Here is a 15,495-nt window from a genome sequence, read left to right as displayed (position 1 = left end):
TCAATATTGATATCAAGATATGACTGAATATATGTAAATTTTATCATCAAATATATATACATATATACTATGTTTATATATTTCAGTTTCCATTTCGGACTATTATTATTATCATTATTATTATCATTATTATCTATTTTTCAACAACAACTAAATGGAGAGATAATTTTAATGGATAGATGAGAAACGATCTGAGTTGTCAGTATCATATAGCTTACTTGAACTCTTCGTACAGTGTTAGCTTGCTATACATGTTCAGAAATGGAACCTTGCTCATAATGGCAAATATGGACAGGTGTAAACATATCACCTATATTGAAAGAATGTGCCCTTTCTGTGCAGATGCAGAAGAGTTTCCTTTAGCTGCTAAATGTCTCATGTATGATAACCTGAGGAATGCTTATGTACCTTCAATTGTCCCCTTTAACGCAAATCACGTCAAGTTTATAACCTTTTTTTTCTTCAGAGAATCAATAATAATATTAATATCCTACATAATTTCACTATCGAACAAAACCGATAAAAGCTAGAGTGAATGTGTTAATCCTAGAATTGTTATGATTTGTGGTTGTACCATATTTTTAATACATGCATGTAGTTCGGGCCGATAGCCTATGTTAAAAATAAAGATTATTATTATTATTATCATTATTATTATTATTGTTGTTGTTGTTGTTGTTTTGCAACAGCAAACACATCTAAGAGAGAAGGAGGGGAACAGGAGGAGGAAACGTTCAGGCTTATGCGGGTAAAACTGCTCAGAAACGTTTCACCAAATTATCAGTTAGAAAATGCAACTTCTGCCCAGATAAATGCATTATTATTTGGTCTGATGTTTGGAAGAAAAATATCAAGTGAGTTTATTCTTTAAATGCTAATTCCGTCGTTACGTTCAAAAATCGTATTTGCCAAATCATCTGCATAATACTGAATATTGAATGATACTGGTCCTAAACATCGCTGGGTGCCATTAAAACTAGATAATATCGACATTTCATCTCATTGTGAGCAATGTAATGTCTCCTTCGAACTGAGAAACCCGGCCATTTTGAACAATCGTAATTGTGGATAAGCTGCAACAAGCTGCAAATCAAATCGACATTGTCTGACTCAATGGCAATATGATGTCAATTGTACATTATCAAGTACCCATATTGATCCAATGTATCTTACAACATGAGCGAACTGTATTACATTTGCACGCGAATCAGGCAATATGATGTGCTGCCTGGTTGTTTTCTATTTCGACTTACGTGTGTCCAAGTTCATGAGCAGGAATGTAAAAGTTGGGGAGGAGTTTCTCGGCTGACACCGCGCACCGGGTGTTGCTTTTGCACGCTCCGTCTTGATACGACATTCCAGAAACGTCAGTGTTCGTCTGCCTGCATAAAGTACGATACTGTACATCAAAAGAAAATCAAGGTGAAATAAAACATAGTGTATTGTTTGATATTTTCACTGGTTCGTTTCTCATTGCACCATCTGGTATCCATTTTTGCAGTCTAGATGACAACAAGAAAAGAAAAAAAAATGGCAACGCTATTGCAAATGAATCTTGATATTTTGCTGAATATTCTCAATGCACACTGTTGGCGATGCGTTAAGGAACAAAATGCAATAGGGTCTAATAAACTAAAATTGTCTTCATGCCTATGAGGGTTTCCGACCATGTGTGCTAATAAGTCACCCTCGCGTATATGTCCATAAAAAACTCATGATTCACTATTATTTAAGAACATGGGCGAGTCAATATTCATATCAGCAGGGAACCAAGCTCAAAAAGGTATGTAAATAATAATTTAGTATGGTTACATTACAAAACTGTTTTTTACAGAACACACTCCAAAATATATAATACACATTGAAATAATAGTGAGTCTTGTATCTACAGTGTGAGCTCTACAGCAGGGTCGGATTACCCGTTAAGCACACTAAGCGCGTGCTTGAGGCATCAGCCCAACATGGGTACCAGAAAATTTCATATTAATTGTTGATGATAAAATTGAATGAATTACATATGACCAGTTCGATCTGCATGTACGGGTATTTTGATTTGGAATGATGGCAACAATGGTATTTCCCCACCATTTTAGCTTTTAATATTGTTATTTGAATTTCACATTTTTTGGGGGGGAGGGCACCATAAGATTTTCATCCCTTAGGTTCCTGGAAGGCCTTAATCCGGCACTGCTCTACAGATATTATGAACTTCTGAGAGAGTGACAGGTGTAAGGTAAGTGGTTTGTGCTTGCAACATGCACAGTGGAGAGAATGTTGGCATACCTATATGTTGCTTTCATGTACTGTTGCTGAAATTTCTTTGGATATTGTACTTGTGGAAACTGTACATGATCTAAGCACACAGTTAACCATAACGAGTACTCCTATATGCTAAAATAATCAGCCTGAATTGATCCGCAGTATACAGTCTGTAACAGTTATTACTACAGGGAAAACGATTTTTGCCACACTAAACAATACCACCTTCTGGAAGAGTAATAAATGATTTACCAAATATATGAAATGTAACGAAAATATTATAGGCACTAAATCCAAGTCCAGGAAGTGACAATGACGAATCCGAGCTAAGAATTTATTTTTTATACGTGCACGTCCGAAGCAAAACCAAACTGTGCACTCTATAACCTATATTTTACCCATCAATCATACACCATAATAAAACGAATTAAACGTTTATTGAACAATACCTAAGATATACAAGGTCTTTTTTAAATAGCCAGTATCACCGGTGAGGAAAACTGGGGAAATTTCTTTTCCTTAAAAATCTAACTCTGTGCAAAATACGAAACTGTAGAGCGCCACCACAACACTTGCACGACACTAAAAAGTTTACTATCCTTTCTGCTGAGGATCCTTTGTTTTTTGTTGACATACATATTTCTATTCTGATAGAACCTGTATGTTTCATCAGATCTTTGTCAAACATAATGCGTAAACTTTGAAGCAACTTTATAGCTACTTTGTGAGTTTGTCTAGTGGCAGAATTACACATCGAGATTATTCTCTTTTATCTACAAGGGAAATGAAAAGAAACGTGATTTCAGGATGGATGGTATTCATCCAAGTGCATCCTCCCACCCAATTACATGCTTTAATCTGTATAACGAATATGAAACTATATACAAGTTTACTGGTAAATTAAACATCTGCGATTCATGTATCATTTTTGCAGACGCAAAACTTGGAGTATACTTCACAATTATTTTCACCATACTCAAATGTCATCTTGATAAAAATATATAAAGGCAGTTTGAAACAGACTGATGCGGTCAAAATACTGGTAACAGTGCCAAGAAAACTATGCTGGGAGAGATATTATATAATATTATAAGAGTCGAATCGTAACATGACACATTGTCTACAGTGTCAACAAGAACATTATTTAAATATTGATAATATTTAAGAAACCAAGCAAAAAACTATTTTGCCTCTCTCACATTACAGCTTGAAAAGGTCTTGTTATCTTGAGACCAAAGATAAGGGTCCATTTTTGTATTAAGTTTAAAATTGAGAGACTCAATTATATACGAGTAAAATTTTCAAATTGTTGTTTTTAGTAGAATTCATTTGAATATTTTAAAGTATCTCGTAAGGGTACAAATTTCCAGCATCAGGCATAACTCTTCCTTATCCAGTATGATACCATAATGAGTGCCTCTTCAGGGTATATTAGAAGTGTCTTGTATATATTATTTCAATATAGGAACTATCCTGAATATATACGTCATGTATATCGGTATGCTCTACATAGAAAATTGTGTTACTTTATCTTCTTTGCAGCAAAGGGTTCAAATATCTTTTATCAGCGCATCTACGTCTCAAAAAGAAACTTAATTTATCGACACCTGCCTTCTATTCATTGTTTCAGTCATACACAGTGTCTCTGCTTGTGCATAAATTGTCAAACAAATTCGTTTTGTAGATCTGTCTATACCCTCCATCGCTATAAAATAATTAACAAAAGTCGGATGCAATCGTGGCTTTGAACCCCGGCAGAGTCATAAGAAAGATTTATAAGCATGGTACTAACAGCTCGTTCGCTAGGTGCTCAGCATTACGATGTTAGTGTTAGGACTGGTCGGCCTGGTGTCAGGATAATGTGACTGGGTGGGACATGATGCAACATTTGTGCAGCATGTTGCTCCAGCCCTATACATCACTATAAATTGCCACACTGCAGACAATGTAGCAATGTGACTGATTTTTTTTTTAAGCTACGTTAAAAATCCAAATTACACACACACACACACACACACACACACAATTCGATCGCATAACGAATATTTTAAATAAGATCCAAGAAAATGGAGCAGCTGTTCATCAACACAATATTAGGTTGAAAAACCTGAAAAAAGACGACCGAGGAAAATAAAATACTGACAGAAAGAACGTTTCTTTGTAATGAAAGGTGAAAAATGAGTCTCAACTAAGTTTTGAAATGATGAATTTTTCCCCACTAGGAATGCGAATTCTGCTATTTCTGCAAATTCAATCGAAATAATACCCTGTATGCATATGCATATGATCATAGGCTGGTTCATTCTTGGTTCCTTGACAGAAGAAACGCACAGTGGCTCCCAACTGTGTAGAAGCATTGTACCAGCTCTGAAATAATAATAATAATAATAATAATAATAATAATAATAATAATGATAATAATAATAATAATAACCCAACATCAATAATTACAACAGCAATGACATGGGCGTACATATTAGCAGCTTCAGGGTTGATGTATCTTCGCCTAGTTTGTTTTGCCGTGTTCAGAAAAGAAACTTGATCTAAGTATTATTCAGATATGACGGTATACAACAAGGATGCAATCTTGCTGCCAATCCATATAGTTTTTTGTTGTTGCCGTTATCACCATCGAATCACGTTATCTTGCAACTAATCCGTGGTTATTTTTTTACCACAATCACAGGATGATATCTTGCGGCTAATCCATAATTATGTTACCACAATCACGTGATATTATCCTATTGCAAATGTATGCGTATCTATGTTGTCACAATCATTGGTTGTTATCCTCTGGCAAATATGTGGTTAGTTCTATTATCACAATTACAAGATATTATCTTGCACTTAATGAATGGTTAGTTCTGTTACTGGATTCCCTTGATGTTATCTTCTTAATGGCCTAGTTGTGTGCGCTACTGTTATTGTTTTCCTTGTCTCTGGGTGCCATATGCACCAGGATATTAATGGAATCCAGTGTGTGTGTGTGTGTGTGTGTGTGTGTGTGTGTGTGTGTGTGGTTTGGATTTTTAACGTAGCTTTAACAATTTATTAGTCATATCTCTACGAAGTCTGCAGTGTGACAGTTTATAGTGATGTCTAGCACTGGGGCATCATGCCGCAGACATGTAGCATCATGTCCCACCCAGTCACATTATCCTGACACCAGGCCGACCAGTCCTAACCTCTTAATGCTGAGCGCCAAGCGAGGCAGATGTTAGTACAATTTTTGTAAGTCGTTGGTATGACTCGGCCGGGGATCGAACCCACGACCTCCCGCACCCAAGGCTGATGCTCTAACCACTAAGCCACTGGAGCGGTTGAATCCAGGAAGAAGGTGTAGGAAGGTAAGTGGACGGAGGATTAAGCGATTTGGCGGACATGTACTATTAGCTACAGATAGTAACCAAATGGCATTTGTCTGGTTTTCAAAATTGCAGGACATGAGAAGACCTTTATATATTATTGCTATTCAATGCACTTGCGAAATGTGTCTTACCTATACGCAAAGTTACTTCATTTGCTCCACGTGACTGGGTATGTAAGGAGATTTTTGAAGATTCGTTGTATGGAACGATTTTGTGGAGTAAACAAAATACGTAGCCAGGCAGATTGCGTACCTTGATAAAATTAATATAAAAATATAGGTTTAGAAACTTTGTGCACACTTACTGGGTCTTGCGTAAAGAATACCATCCGTTTTATAGCAATTTTTACATCATAGCCGAGTTGACTGCGTTTACTCCACTCGCTCTGGACCTACATCATAAATACACACATAACAATAAGTGATTGATGACAAGCGAAAACATAACAATTTTACTCTCTTTATTACCTGTGTGCATTTTACAGACAATCTCTAATCCTTTGTGGCTTACATGTATGTCCACGTGGATTGCTCTTCATTTTTCTCCTTGCTGGCAATGCTTAACGTATATTTTACGAAGCACGCATTCTTAAACTAAGTGTAACGTTTCAGCTATCAAAGTTTATCTTATGTCTATATGCATTGCGGACCTTTCATAAATATCTACATGCATTTCGGACCCTTCTTATAACTATGTACATTTTGGACACTTCTATCTAGATGCATTTCACACTTGGTATAACTACATTCATTTCGGACACTTCTTATAATTACATGCATTTAGAATACTACTTATATCTACATGCATTTCGGACACTTCTTATAAATACATGCATTTCGGACACTTCTTATAAATACATGCATTTCGGACACTTCTTATAAATACATGCATTTCAGACGCTTCTTATAACTACAAACATTTTGGACACTTCTTATATCTGCACACATTTCGGACACTTCTTATAATTACATCCATTTCGGACACTTTTGTAACTGCATGCATTTCGGATACTTCTTATACCTACATGCATTTCGGACCCTCTTATAACTACATGCATTTCTCGGACACTTATAAAAAACATGGATTTCGGCCACTTTTTACAACTGTATGCTTTTTGGACCCTTTTTATAACTACATGAATTTCGGACACTTCTTATGTCTACATGCATTTCGGACCCTTTGTATACCATTATAATTTTGAACTTCTCTGGTCTAACTTAAACAAGTCTGACGTAGTTTGTGTTGAATGGATACACCGGTATTTCATTATTTATATAATCATTATTAGTATTAGTTATATTAGTATTTCTATTAGTATTACTATTATTAATATTATTATTTACTATTATATCTTTCTAAACTTGTTGATATCCTGACCCTAATTTCCTTTGACCATGTCTTCAAAGCTATTACTTTTTTATACATGAAAACAATTGTACAATCCTATTGATATTTCAGACGATGTCATTTAAAAACACATTTATATTTTATCAAAACCAAATAACGTCTTCTCTTGCACAGTCTATCCATTTACCCCGTTCCAAAGAACCAGCATTCTTTCTATCTTCCCCTCCATCGACGTGCCCCCACCATTTTCCAAGATCGCTGTCATCAGTTGGTCGATGTAGACAGCAGTTTCAACTTCTATGGATGGCATAGATGTCTCCCTACGTGGCCTTGTTTGGCCCGAAGTGTCTTCTGTCCATTCCGATCCACCGCCTCCTGAATCGAAATAATCTACATGAAAAGAAAGGAAACAATATTCAATACAGTCTTGATGTCCCTTTTCCCTTTTTCTTGACAGCATTAATTTCTTGTGCATGCTCGTCAACTACTCACTTTATATATATATATATATATATATATATATATATATATATATATATATATATATATATATATATATATATATATATATAGATACTGATGGGCTACTTCCCTGTAATGAGTTTCAGTGGGTCCGTCTGTGTTTAGGGTTGTGGACACGCCACCAGAGCGGTACAGTTCGAATCCTATCATGACCAAACCGGCTTTCAACGTAATGTTTTGGGGAGGTACTTCATTCTTTAAGCCTCAGCACGATATTATGTCGCTGATGTTCTTAATTGGCGCAAAACAGCAAAACACTAAACAAATAAGTAACCCTTGCCTGATATACTTAATATACTTAATATAAAATAATATGCGAACTGCATACAAGTGAGAACCATGTGTAAACTGAATACACGACAGGTGGTCTGATTAGGTTGGGATTATTTTTTTCGCCGTTGAAAAATGAATACTATGCTAAGAATCAGTTTAAGTTGTCCATTTTAGAACAAAGTTTCAGGCGACTTTCAGGTATACCGTATATACAAATGAATAAAACTCTTTATGTTAGGTGGCTTTGCAAAGAATTAAGTTTTGGTATCGCGAAATACTTTCCTTAGTGAACAAAATATGAGCAGGTGACGTTAACTAAAGTAAATCTTTCAAGTAGGTAATTACAGTTCCAATTAGGTAAACACAAAACAATGTTTAGCTATGAGCAAAAGTAATTGAAATACATGAATATCAATGCACCTTTGAAGATTGATATATTGTGTATCGATACGTCATATGTATATCTACTTGGTGTACCCGTCTTGTCGGCTATATGCTATTCGTTATATTCATGAAAACTACAAATTAAATATCACTTTCGATTGTGATCAGTTTAATATCATATGATAAGTTTGTTGTACCTGCTATACTCTCATTTATTAGTGACTGTGTCCTCAACCCTCTCGCCACCAAGATGTTGTTGGTGTTATTCAACTGTGTGAGTTTCGAAATAATTTGTTCTGGAAGTGTTTGTATATGGTATTCATGCACATCGTCGTTAAAATATCCTCTCTGTAAATAATAATAATAATAATAATAATAATAATAATAATAATAAGAAGAAGAAGAAGAAGAAGAAGAAGAAGAAGAAGAAGAAGAAGAAGAAAAGGTAGGCCTAAGTTCTCTCAGCTAGCTTTCATGACGTCTAACAAACTACAATTTTTCGGTTATTTAGTAACGGTGACCAGACTTAATGGCGGTGAGACAGTAATTGTTCTGACCTAAACTCGAGACAAGACATCTCAAGAATGATCGACACTACTTGCACAAATAAAAAACTTCACTTTAGAAAAATAAATATAGCAAACCTTGGGTATGTGCTACTTGAATTTACGACTCCATTTTGTTTCCTTGATAGGCTTTAGAGATTACATGTTGGATTATAGGTTGGTGTCGGAAAGATATTTTTCATACCAAGTAATATCTCAATTACTAGGAGCAGATCTCATGATGTACAGTATTCCGAGACTTTATGGCAGTACGAATCAGTTAAAATGGACCCAACTTTCTGAACGTAATGAATCGTCTCGATATCTTCAAGAATACGTATTTAGTAATATGAGATAATTATACTTCATCGTATTAGGTGTTAGTGTCGTTTTTTTAGTAGTGGCGTGAATTTTCAGTACGCGGCTTGGAAATGCATACTAATAAGTCATGCTAATGTGAAGTAATAAAAAACATGCAAGTGTGAAATTAGGGTCTTGTGAACCTGTGGTTATCAGGAAATTAGAGTAAAATTATTTGTGATAATGGTGCGTTTAAAATCTCTTTAGGTGACACCGACTGTTGTATTGGGGTCCATTGTAAGCAAGGGAACGTCAAGCTAGACGCACGCCGGTACTGTTTGAATACATCGGTATTGGAATCCCTTGTTTTCTGCAATACTTCCTGTCACATTTTATACAAGTTTGTTAGGTCTTCGAGACAAAATCTTTTAAAAGGCTATTACATTTTTTTAAAAAATGTTTAATGGTTGAGGTGCTATAGTGTAAGCTACAGTGGCATTTGCTCAGGTATAGTAAGATTACTTACGCTGAGCCTGCAAGTTGTATAAGCTGAAAATGTAAGCCGAACAGAAAATTCACATAGCGGATACTTGAAAGCCAGAAATGAAATTAACAATGTAGGGCACATGAGAGTCAAACTACTCAACTTTAATAGTACTATCCAACATCCATATTTGAGTACTTTCCATCACAAAGATGTTGAGAACTATCCAACACACACTTTTTGATATACTGTTAATCGCCTACATTTTGATTACTATCCAATGCACACTTATGTTTGGATATGCCATCAACACGCAGTGGGAATAATCAAGACCATTTACCATTACTAGCCAAACAAAAGGGTGGAAGTGTTTCTATGCATTATACAGACGAACACACAAACATAATGACATAAGAGGGATATGATGTAAAAGAAGGGGGAAGAAATTACACACGATTACAGAAAAGCAAGCGTATGAGCATATATATATATATATATATATATATATATATATATATATATATATATATATATATACACACACACACACACACAAGCAAACAAGAGATGTTTTAAAGGTTTGGCTGTGAACAGGCAAAGACGTACGCATGCACACATACACGCATATGCATACTAAATTGGCAAAGACGATCTCTCTTTCCAAGGGACTTGGGGAGACCGGAAAAGGACCGCTGGAGAGTTGGGAATGGATTAAACAAAAATTAGTTAACACAGGCCGCACCATTTTACTGTGGTTCTTCGCACAAACAAAAACTTCTCCGCACTGCCGATCCACAGACTAGTACTTTCTTGAAATCAACCTCGTCTCTCCACATGTACTTTTTTGTCTTCCATAAAATCGTATATGCAGTGTGTGTGACTGCCTATGATGCCTTGACATACAGCGGATAGTCTGGCTTAAACAGAATATATGAAACAATGGTCGGTGAGTACTTTTGAGTTTGACTTGAGAACAGGTGAAAATTGGGCCAACTCACCTATGTATATATCTTGATCGAAACTAATTTGGAGATTCCACCGTGTGATTTTTTTTTTAAAAATTATTTCGTCGCAGCGTATTGTCTATCAATCAGAAAATATCGGACGCGTGACGACAATTCAATATATATATATATATATATATATATATATATATATATATATATATATATATATACACACACACAGAGGATTGTTTTTAAGTTAATTTACTATTAATACATATTCGTATTTGCTAACTTTTTTTATAGAGCGTCGAAGCCAGGTGGCAATCGTTTAAACAACAAAGACGGATAACGACAGCGTAATAATCACACGTCATTCATAATCAGTATAAAAAAAGACCCAAGAAAGGCCGAGGAAACAAATGCTTGATAACAAGATTGTGTTCGTAATCAGTATTTAGAATCCCGGGTTCCTGGTTCATTAACGCATTAAAGGCTGAAAATAAATGATTACGTTTTTTATACTTTTTTTTAAACCACATAATATATAAATATCCTTAAACAATCATTCTGTACATGTATGTTGAATGAATATGGCTAGAAGTCAATCTCTCTCGTGATGATTTTAAATTATGTTATGAAAACGAATTCACTTTCACCAGTCGAAAAGATAAACATGTCTCGTTAGATCCAAAGCTATATCAGCATTTTCATAACACCGAAAAACATGTCATCAAAAGATCTCAGATTAACAGAAGCAGACGTCTACTGAGAATTTCTTTCGATCCAGATAAATAAAGGAATAATTTATAATGGGGAGGGGTTCGTTTAAACTAAAATTGCACCGAATACCAGCAGTGTAATAATCACACATCATTCATAATCATTAAATAACAAAGACTTAACAACGGCATGATGTAGAAATGGCGTTAAGTTATTGGCAAATGTGTTTTCACATAAAAGTTATTTCTACGATTCACCGGCTGACACAAATACATGTATGTTGATACTTTCATCTTATTGTATAACTTACTGGTTTTTATCATTTTTTTGTTTTCATGACAACATGTATTTATCTAAATGTATGTTGTCTCTTGAAAAGTTTATTACCATTACATACGACAGTGATCATACCAGAATAAATTATTTACTACATGTATTTCCAACCTCATCAACATGGACAAATACATAAATATAATGAAAAATATACTAACTTGGATAAAATGTTTCTCGATTATAACATTCTTAAATCCCAGTCACCTCTGAAATTGTTAAGCAATCTTTAATCTCTCTCTCTCTCTCTCTCTCACACACACACACACACACACACACACACACACACCCATAAGCGTTCTTATAGTTTGCCTTTGTCGAAGTCCAATTTACACCATTGATAAAACAAAGACGATGTACTAGGGTGCAACTACTTAAATAGTAAGGAGTAGTATGACAACTTCTGCTGTTGTAGCCAGTATTCTTACAGAGGATAATCATTTCAATTAGGCTTTTAGCGATTTGTTATCTTCTTCACAAGATGTTTTGCGGGCAGTACCATATTACCTTCTTCGTTACCAGTTTTTCATGAGTTTAGACCAGAACATAAGGATGAGTTGGAGACACTTTTTGCAATGTTAGAAAGATGAAGAACATACATTTGTATAATGAACATGAGAGAATAACTGTGAAGAACGAGCAGAACAAAGAGAGTGAAAATAAAACAGTTATATATTTTGGTGGAGTTAATTTAAACCAATTGAGACAAAGGAGAGAGAAAGAGAGAGATTCACCATCCAAGATTTCCAAAACCCCTGTAACTATGTCAACGTTCACCACCCAGACGCCGGATCCAACAACTGTAACCACTATACTACCTTGTCAACTCGTGCACTGACAGAAGTGTTGGCAGAAGTAAATGCCAATGGTTTTTGAAGATGCAATTATGGTCTACTATCCAACATCAACCACCATGAGACCTAGGGAGTCAAGATCAATGGGAAAAGAAAAATGTTCGGCAGCTGCTAGAGCTTATTTTGACATTGGAGCTACTCAGAAAAGTGACTTCCAGAAAATTTTGAATGACGCCTATCACATACACGGTGAGGTTTAAAGAGTTCAAATCTATGTCTTCATTGCCGAATCCTATGTCTTCATTGCCGAATTATTCTGAGTAAATGTTAGATGAACTTAAACCACATATAACAAAATGCTCGCTTGAGATTATCAACTCTCATGACAGTATCATGTTTGGATGGACACCTGCAGAATTAACATCTTCCAAAATTGGAGATATAATTCTACACGTTCAGCAATTCAACGACGAGTATCTCAATATCGATGAAAAAGCTGCATTTTGCATCGCGTACGTTTCACCTCAAGAGAGAGCAGACGATAAAAAGCTTTTTTGGTTGATGAAATCCGCAGTAACAAACACAATATATTCTAGGGTAACAACCATCACGACCAAATGTTTTACCTCGCGCCATTGTGGTAGCTGGTCCTTATGTCATGAAGAAAAATATAGCAGTATGGAAACGATTATGAGTTAACATAAGATGATGAGAGAGACTCCAAAATGGATAGAAGCAGAAACAGTTTTGCACGAAACTGACATTGAAGAATAACCTGTGTGGAGGTACTGAAATTCGTAAAATTCACAACCTGATTTCACCTCGTTAAACGTTGAAAGTGTGCCCACAGGTTATTCGTGGCGATCTCGTTTCTCGACGACTTGACTCCTAGATGAAAAATGTATTCACCGTTACCAACACCAGATTCATTTCAATGCTATTACAGCTATCAAGGATTTCTCGGATGAAGTTCATCATCATCATCATCATCATCATTATCATCATCATCATCATCATCATCATCATCAGTCTCTTGACCTAGTGTGGTCGTCAAGGCGCTGTGCTGCTGAACATCTGACCAGTTCCCTCCACTTTTCTCGATCTTGTGCCAATGCCTGTGTCTCCGCAAAACTTTTCCTGGTCCATTCTATGATGATGTCAGTCTACTTTCTTCTATGTCTACCTCCCCTTCTGCCACCCTAGATGCTGGCCTGCTGGACTGTTGTGGATAGACTGTTGACTCAAGTGACATGGCCACACCATTTCTGCTTTCTCTTTTTGACGGTGGTGAGGAGGTTTTCATATTGGCCTACTTTGCGCCTGATGGTGTTACGCACTTCTTCATTTGTTATGTGGTCCATGTAAGAGATGCCAAGGATGGTTCTGTAGCATCTCATTTCAAGTGCTGGATTCTTCGTTGCAATTCTGCTGTCATGGTCCAGGCCTCACATGAATACAAAAAAAACTGAGATGACTAGTGCTTGCAATAGTCTGATTTTAGTTTTCAGACAGATATTCTTGTCTCTCCAGATGGGTCTTAGCTTTGACATAGCTGCTCTTGATCCATCGTCGGTGATTATGGAACCAGTCTATTCGAACTGGCTCATTGTTTCCAGTTCCTGTCCTCTGACTTTAATCTTGGCTGAGATGAAGTTACTATTACAATAAAATTAACCAAGCATTTACCAATCGGGGGAAAATATTCATTATGAAGGGAGATGTGGTGGCTGTTTAGCTTTCAAATCATGCGTTCCTGAATGAAAGAAAGGGTTCAACGCTCTACCTACAAGCAACATTTCGTCATTCCATACTATTTAGAGCAACATCACATGAAACGATTCGAACGACAGATGTGTTTGCATATTATGTTTTCAACTTGAACTTAACGTGTTCGTAAGAATAACAAAAGGTCCCATGTTTGTGCAAGAAAGAAAATATGTCGTTTCTGTGACCTAGTCGTTGAGTTAGAACATAGATGTTACATTCAAAGATATTAATAACTACTGAAAGAAGATTATAACATGAAAAAGTAACAGGGCCATTGTGTGGATTTTACATTTGCTTACTCTGACTATCGACAGGAGAATATAATTTACATCTCAAATATTTACGCAGCTTATCGCGTTTGCATCGACTGTGTGCAAAACCTTTTATATCATCTCTGTCGAAATTTTAGGGTGATTTCAGGCGGACGTGAAAATATATTTCGTGGCTCTAGTATCTACTATTTCTGAATTTGTTGAGTGGGTTTTAGACCTCACCGACAACACTTGGACGTACATCGTTACAGAAACCGTCGTCGTTAAGGTAGCTCACAATCTCTCAGTATACGCCATTTACAATTTCTTTAGAAATATTATTCAAGGAACTGAATGTCCAACACTCGGGATGAACATAGCCAAAATTATTTACATCAAAGTAGAAAGGGACAATTAAAGATTCTATGAGTCATCTGACTAGGCTTTGAGTAAAATGCCTAAAACGTTTAGTTAGGCATATATGTCCACAAACTACTTTCCACACTTTCGCAATACCGAAACTAATCAACACAAATTGTTCCCGCATTTGCCGTAAAATAACTCACTACTACAACATCAATGGTATGCGAACAAATACAAAGACACTTGCTACGTTTGGTATCATATTTTCTCTTCAGTCCCTTTTGATTTGCAAAAGCAACTATTGAAATATTGTGGATCCGATGTGAACATTTTACGACGTTGTTGTGGAACATTTGACCATTATTTCTCGATCCCATGAAGGAAGCTCCTACCATTGCCAAAGGGTGCGGATCAGTCTATCAAAAGAAGTTCATACCTGAGAAAACCCTGGACATCATATCAACTTAATCTTATATGTCAAATGTTGATATTCTGCACAACGCTTTGTGTTGGTTGCATTACTAGTGTGAATTACAAGATAAATTGATACATGGCAGAAACGGTGGTGGAGAACAGAACTTGGAATTTTTTCAGTGGGCGGGTGGGAATTAGAAAATCAGCAGAGCGTGAAGGAAATTTCAGGACTGTTTAATTTTCTCTCCACATTTACACTATCTGTTTTCCACAATGAGACCGGAACAATTATTTCAGTGAGTCAACAATGGAACAATTGTACGACCAAATAAATCTACCAACATCGCCAGCGTTTAGAAAATCAAGGATGCCAAGTGATGGAAATACAGGAACACGACACTGTTTTTCTTATATGCATTTAAACAAG

General features: G+C 35.9%; 1 protein-coding gene across 8 annotated transcripts in view; it reads right to left on the bottom strand.

Moving 5' to 3' along the window:
• LOC149799161 (A disintegrin and metalloproteinase with thrombospondin motifs 18-like) overlaps positions 1-15,495 on the bottom strand; it is a 78,224-nt gene that overhangs the window by 32,930 nt on the left and 29,799 nt on the right. For 7 of the 8 annotated variants that reach the window (XM_089958331.1, XM_089958332.1, XM_089958337.1 and 4 more), the window contains 5 exons: positions 8,351-8,501; positions 7,162-7,364; positions 5,932-6,018; positions 4,526-4,626; positions 1,254-1,382 (listed from right to left, as the gene is read on the bottom strand). In XM_089958331.1, coding sequence (XP_089814457.1) covers positions 1,254-1,382; positions 4,526-4,626; positions 5,932-6,018; positions 7,162-7,364; positions 8,351-8,501 — 671 coding nt within the window. The remainder of the gene's footprint in view (positions 1-1,253; positions 1,383-4,525; positions 4,627-5,931; positions 6,019-7,161; positions 7,365-8,350; positions 8,502-15,495) is intronic. The other variant, XM_089958335.1, reaches the window with a different exon arrangement.

This window comes from Sinohyriopsis cumingii, chromosome 5, assembly GCF_028554795.1.
Source record: "Sinohyriopsis cumingii isolate HCF-2022 chromosome 5, ASM2855479v2, whole genome shotgun sequence".
Classification (NCBI taxonomy): Eukaryota; Metazoa; Mollusca; class Bivalvia; order Unionida; family Unionidae; genus Sinohyriopsis; species Sinohyriopsis cumingii.
This window is presented reverse-complemented; position numbering and strand designations above follow the sequence as displayed.